General features: G+C 36.2%; 1 protein-coding gene across 2 annotated transcripts in view; it reads right to left on the bottom strand.

The window, feature by feature from the left end:
• Positions 1–3,371: 3,371 nt before the first annotated feature.
• The window catches only part of CRY1 (cryptochrome circadian regulator 1), a 99,254-nt gene continuing 97,173 nt past the window's right edge, over positions 3,372–5,452 (bottom strand). The window contains exons 11-13 of one of the 2 annotated variants that reach the window (XM_058568496.1): positions 5,003–5,074; positions 4,826–4,925; positions 3,372–4,019 (exon numbers count right to left, since the gene is read on the bottom strand). In XM_058568496.1, the coding sequence (XP_058424479.1) occupies positions 3,890–4,019; positions 4,826–4,925; positions 5,003–5,074 (302 nt within the window). In that variant the 3' untranslated portion in view covers positions 3,372–3,889. Of the gene's footprint in view, positions 4,020–4,825; positions 4,930–5,002; positions 5,075–5,452 lie in introns of both variants that reach the window. The other variant, XM_058568495.1, reaches the window with a different exon arrangement.

Genomic DNA, 5,452 nt, shown 5'->3' with positions numbered 1-5,452 from the left:
CACCGCAGACCGGGCGACCTGCCCCCGTGCCCACATCCAATCAGGGCCCGGGAGATCCGTGCGCGCAGACACGCCCCCGCGGCCCAACGCAGCCAATCAGGGCGCGGGACACAGGCTCCGTGACGCTCCCCGCTCCGCGGGGCCGAACGGCGAAGGCGGGTCGCGTGGGACGCAGCTTTCCAGGGAAGAGCGCGTCGTGCCAGTGATTGCTGCCTCTCGCGTTTTCACCTCCTTTCCTTCCCAGCATTTTGGAACACTTGGAGTTTCAGTCGTTTTGTCACTTAGGGAATGTCACTAGCCCGTAAGTAAAAAAGGTAGAAGTAACTCAGACATCGATATATCTTGAAGCTATAGCCATTCAGAATTCCCGAAGTCAGTCAGTGAAGATCTAATTTACAATGTAGCTTTAAAAAACTCAAAACTTCTTTGGAACATTTCTGGCCTTCCTGCTCTCCCCCAACCACCCCCATCCCCCAGCAGTCAGCGATAGCGTCTGATTGGTTTTTAAAAGCCTCCCTCCTCGCCACCTTCACCTAAATACTCGCCTTTTCTGATACACTGCTAAGTGGTTTACATTCTAATTATGAGCTATGTCCAACCTCATAAACAAATTAATTTTTCCTTGAAGCCAGGCTCAATGTCTGTCCTATTTATTCTCACATTTATCATCCAATCAACTAATATTTATGGCATGCCTATTAAGTGCCAAGCATGTGAAACAGCAACGAGAAGACAGCGGTGGACAAGACAACAGGGAATGAAGTATATTCCCTGTTCTGATGGAGTTTACATTCTAGTGGAGGACAAAGACATTAACAAGCAATAACATGATTAATCGCAGCTAGAGTTAAATGTTTGCAAGGACCGGGTACCCTGACCCTGCCGAGTTGCCCTATGCTTGTGTGTGGAGTCTGAATCAGGAAAACGCTGATTTTCCCAGGCTGGAGGACCCTCCCTTCCTGTGTTTCACAGCACATTGTGCATAGTTGTAACACTGCCTTAACACACAGCACTGTAATTCTTCTAGACAGCCCTGGCACCTTGTGGAGTGAACTTGTGGATACCGAGATTTTCCTATGAACAATGCTTGGCACATGGTAGGGACTCAGGAAATGCTAACCATATCTTTGAGTCTAGCCTAAGTACCCAGTTGGTGCTCAATAAACTTTGTTGAGAGGGACTGACACTTAACACTTTAATTCTACAGAGTAGCAGCAAGAATTGTGGCTCCTTGTCTGAAGATAAACTTTGATATCCAAGATATTCTAGAGTTAACTGTGTAGCTAATGTATGCGAGGCAGGAGAGTGTTTGTCCAGTAACCCTTCTCTCTCTGAGTTACCCTTCTACAAAAGCCCTATTATTCATGGAATTACTGCACATTCTTTCCTGAAATACAAAGATTTGGGGTCCAGACTAACCAAAGTGTGTCACCTACGTTTAGGAAAAGGGAACTAGAGTGGGATAGACAAAAGAGAAGGAAGTTAAGGAGTGTAAACTCAGGCCTTAGGACTGCATACTGCAACCACCGGACCCTAGGGTGCTGGCAGCTTGTACCAGGGCTCCACATAATTGTGTGAGGAATGACAATACATATGACCCTGTGCATTGTAATCAAAACTTGAAACTGACCAACCCAGCTATGCCAACTGTATTAAATAAATGCTACCCAAAGTTTTTTCCATCCCAAATATTTAAACAGTGCATTTCTAGGACCATATAATCAGAAAAGACAACTGGATGGAAAAATGGGAGAAAGAACCTAGAATCCTGCATATTATCTCCAAGAAAATTATGCATATTATCTCCAAGAAAATTACAAACATATGTTTGAAATTGTGGGAAGATCCTGAACTTATATGTAAGATGCATTAAAAATAAGTTATCAGTCTTTTATATCCCAAATTTATTAATCTATTTTAAGTGAATGTGAAAAACATAATGACTTTGCACAGGTTCATTCAAAAGCTTGGTTCCCACAACTTAGTTTTTCCAAGTTGCCAGCACAGATTTTTGGCAATAAGAGTTCAAGAGGTTTTTGCTGAGTGAATAAACAGTCTTAAGTCCCTCAACCACTGGTGGGGTTTTTACACTAACCCTTCTAGTTAGGGGGAGACACTGTTCAAACACAGTGCATCTGCTTAATTGCAGCACATTGAATGATACCTCTCTCTCTTTCAGTGATTCTTTTTAGTCACAATTTAGACCAAACTGAAAAAGCTTTCCCTAAAAGCCTAAAAACCCCACAAAATCCCCCTATATTTAAAAGTAAAACATCAGTGCCTATGCTGAAGGTATTCTTTTATTAAAATATTTATTCACATTAAAACTGCATCTTTTATTCCCCTAGATGGTGATGGTAAATCCCACGTCTATGAATTTCTTAATTCTGTACAATAAAATCAGGTCTAAAGACTAGCATGTGAAGTACAGGTATCATGAAAAACAATTAAAATATTATTCCTTATTAACAGTGGTGATAAAAGATAAAACCACATTTTTTTCTTTTCTCAGTAATAGAATTTATTGATCACTATTAACTCATTATCTAAGATACTTTAAAAAATGCATATTATCTAAAAACATGTTTCTGAATTTTTGACTCAAATTTATCTTGAGTTACCTTTAAATATAATTATCACACTAAACATCTATCACTACTCAAGATGGGAAAACAAAAAACCACTGATGATAATTCCAAGTGGCAAGACCTAGCCTACTAGAGGTCAGTAAAGGAATAATAATAACAATAGTAGTAATAACAGTCATGGCAGCTAACCAGAGATGCAGCGTACAGCTATGCAGACTGTGCGCTGTACAATTCAGGGAGCTACACAGCATGGCAGCCCTGTAGCTGCCATGTGTCCTACCACATGCCAGGACCTGTTATGAGCATTTCATATGTAGTATGAAGCAGACACAACTCTCATCCCCATTTTAAAGATGAGAAAAAAGAAGGCACAGAAGATTAATAACTCTTCTAAGATCTCAAAACTACTCAGTGGCAGAGCCAGGCATTTGACTCCAGAGCCCACACTCTCACCTGTTTATCCCATACTGACTAACTCATAGTTACAAGCCTCATTATTTGAAAAAAATCTCTTTGGTTTTAAATCTTTCTTACAGATAACTTCATTTTAAAAAGCATAAAGCATTTGGAAGACAGTATTCTTATTTGGAATAATTTTGAAAAGTACTGTTTTACTAAACACATGGTCGCTGTTCCTTCACTCAAAATGGTGACATGTGGTTTATAGAATCTGTCACTAATTTGTAATCACATCTCACATACCAATGCTCTCCCCATTACCTAAAACAAACAACAAATTTAAGAAAGAAGAAGAAAAAAAAAACAACCACCAAGTACACAAGATTCCATATATGAATATACTTTAATAACAAGGTCACTTTAGCTGTAAATGAACAAACAAAAGGAGACAGAGAACTTAACACACAATACTTCCACAAGTTTGGGTCAAAAGAGGCATACATGAAGCTTTAAAACATATATTTTCTGCGTTAACAGAGGCTATAACTACCAATTTTGATTACATACATTTTCAAAAACATTATTATCAAAGAGTGAAAAGTTAGATCAACAATGATGTCAAGAAAATTTTGTTCTAAAATTTTAACAAAGTCTCTTAAGAAAATCTAAAAACCTCCTATTTTCCCACATTGACTCTCAAAACTTTGATTTTTATATCAGAATATCAGCTTGCCACTTTAACTTTACCGTACATGAAAAATTATCAAAAATATATTGATGGGTCTATACTAATTGTGACTGACTATATTTACATTAAGCAAATTCTTTTACCAAGTTCTTTATATACAAATTACTGTTTGTCCTACGTGAAATTCATTAAAAAGTTAAAAACCACAGAAATGTCAATAGAAACAATGCATTTCAAAATGTAACTGCTTTCCATCAATGAAGAGTATTTTAAAATAATTTAACTGAAAAAGTATTGAACTCCCCACCAATTTCAGCTGCAACAGTATTCCTCCTGAATGTTTTCTGTGATTTAAGGGAAAAAAAAAACTGAGTAAAGCTTGATTGAAAGGAATTAATTGATAAAAATTTGATGAGTGTTTACTGATCTTCAAGAAATTTACAGTCTAATTAGGTTGGCATTAGAAAACTAAGTGATAACTTTTAAAAAAGTCTTTAAAAACTGGCAAATACACTGTATAAATACTTTTAGTATAAATGTAAATCACGAAATAGTATCCCATATCCAAATGAACTGAATATAGGAATGGCTTTTTGATATTTCCAAAAAGGGCCAACATTAAAAAAAATTCCCAAACTGGAAAGAATTTAGATTTTAGACGTATCATGATAGATAAAGAAACTTATAAACACTTAAGAGGCAAAGATTTGGGGAAAAGTTCATAAAGGAATTATATTAATACCACTAAAATTAAAAGGTCACTTTAATTGTTTTAGATTCATGGTCACCTAATAAGGAAATATATCTTTTATATATTTCCTTCCTATATATTTCCTTTATATTATATATTATAAATAAGGAAATAAGGAAAGATATCTTTTTCTGAGAAAAAACTTGAGTACAACATCATAAGCTTTTCAAATTTAAAGATCATTGATTCAGACAACCACAAAACTGAGTGCAGCACTTTGTCCAGTACAGATGCATTTCTCTTGTCTAAGAATTAACTGATTTTGTAACAATCACTGAAAAATTTATGCCTCATATTCTCTGATTTGAAAATAGAGATTAGCTCTATTTTGGAAATTATCATAATTTATGTTGATTACACACTCCACTAAAGCAAGAAGTAAAGCTCTAAAATATTCACCTAATTAGTGCTCTGTCGCTGGACTTTAGGACCGATACTCTGTGTGTCCTCTTCCTGACTAGGACGTTTCCCACTGCTGAGACCAGTGCCCATGGAGCTTCTTCCTACCATTTAAAAAATGTACGTTTAAGATAGGAAAGGTGAAAAGAACAGCATGCTTGAATGCTTCATGCTTACCTTGCTTTAACAGGTGAGTTTGCTGACTGTCTCCATGAGCATAATGTAAAATACCACTCCCTTGAGAGCAACCTGTTAGTATTTAAAACACAGTAAAATTAATTAAAATAAATTCCAAGTTGTATGTATCAAGACTACAATTTTTAGTATTTGTATTTAGTATAGTATTTGTATTATTATGCTTTTTAGGACTAAACCTCAATTCTTCATATGAACCAAAAATCACATGCCCAAATCAGGAAAACTTAAATTTAGGCTGACAGAAATGTTGACTGCTCAAAGGCAAAATCACTGATAATCATTTTCTAAAAAACATTTTTTTTTCATGTTTCTTCAGTCTTCTTTAATCTGGAACGTTTCCACAGTTTTCCCTTGTCCTTTATTACACTGACAGTTTTAAAAATATACAGTTTTTTAAATAAGACTTTCCTTATTTTGGATTGGTCTGAT

Source organism: Diceros bicornis, chromosome 25 (assembly GCF_020826845.1).
Source record: "Diceros bicornis minor isolate mBicDic1 chromosome 25, mDicBic1.mat.cur, whole genome shotgun sequence".
In the NCBI taxonomy this organism is placed as follows: Eukaryota; Metazoa; Chordata; class Mammalia; order Perissodactyla; family Rhinocerotidae; genus Diceros; species Diceros bicornis.
The sequence above is the reverse complement of the archived record's forward strand: the minus strand, read 5'-3'. Positions and strand labels throughout refer to the sequence as shown.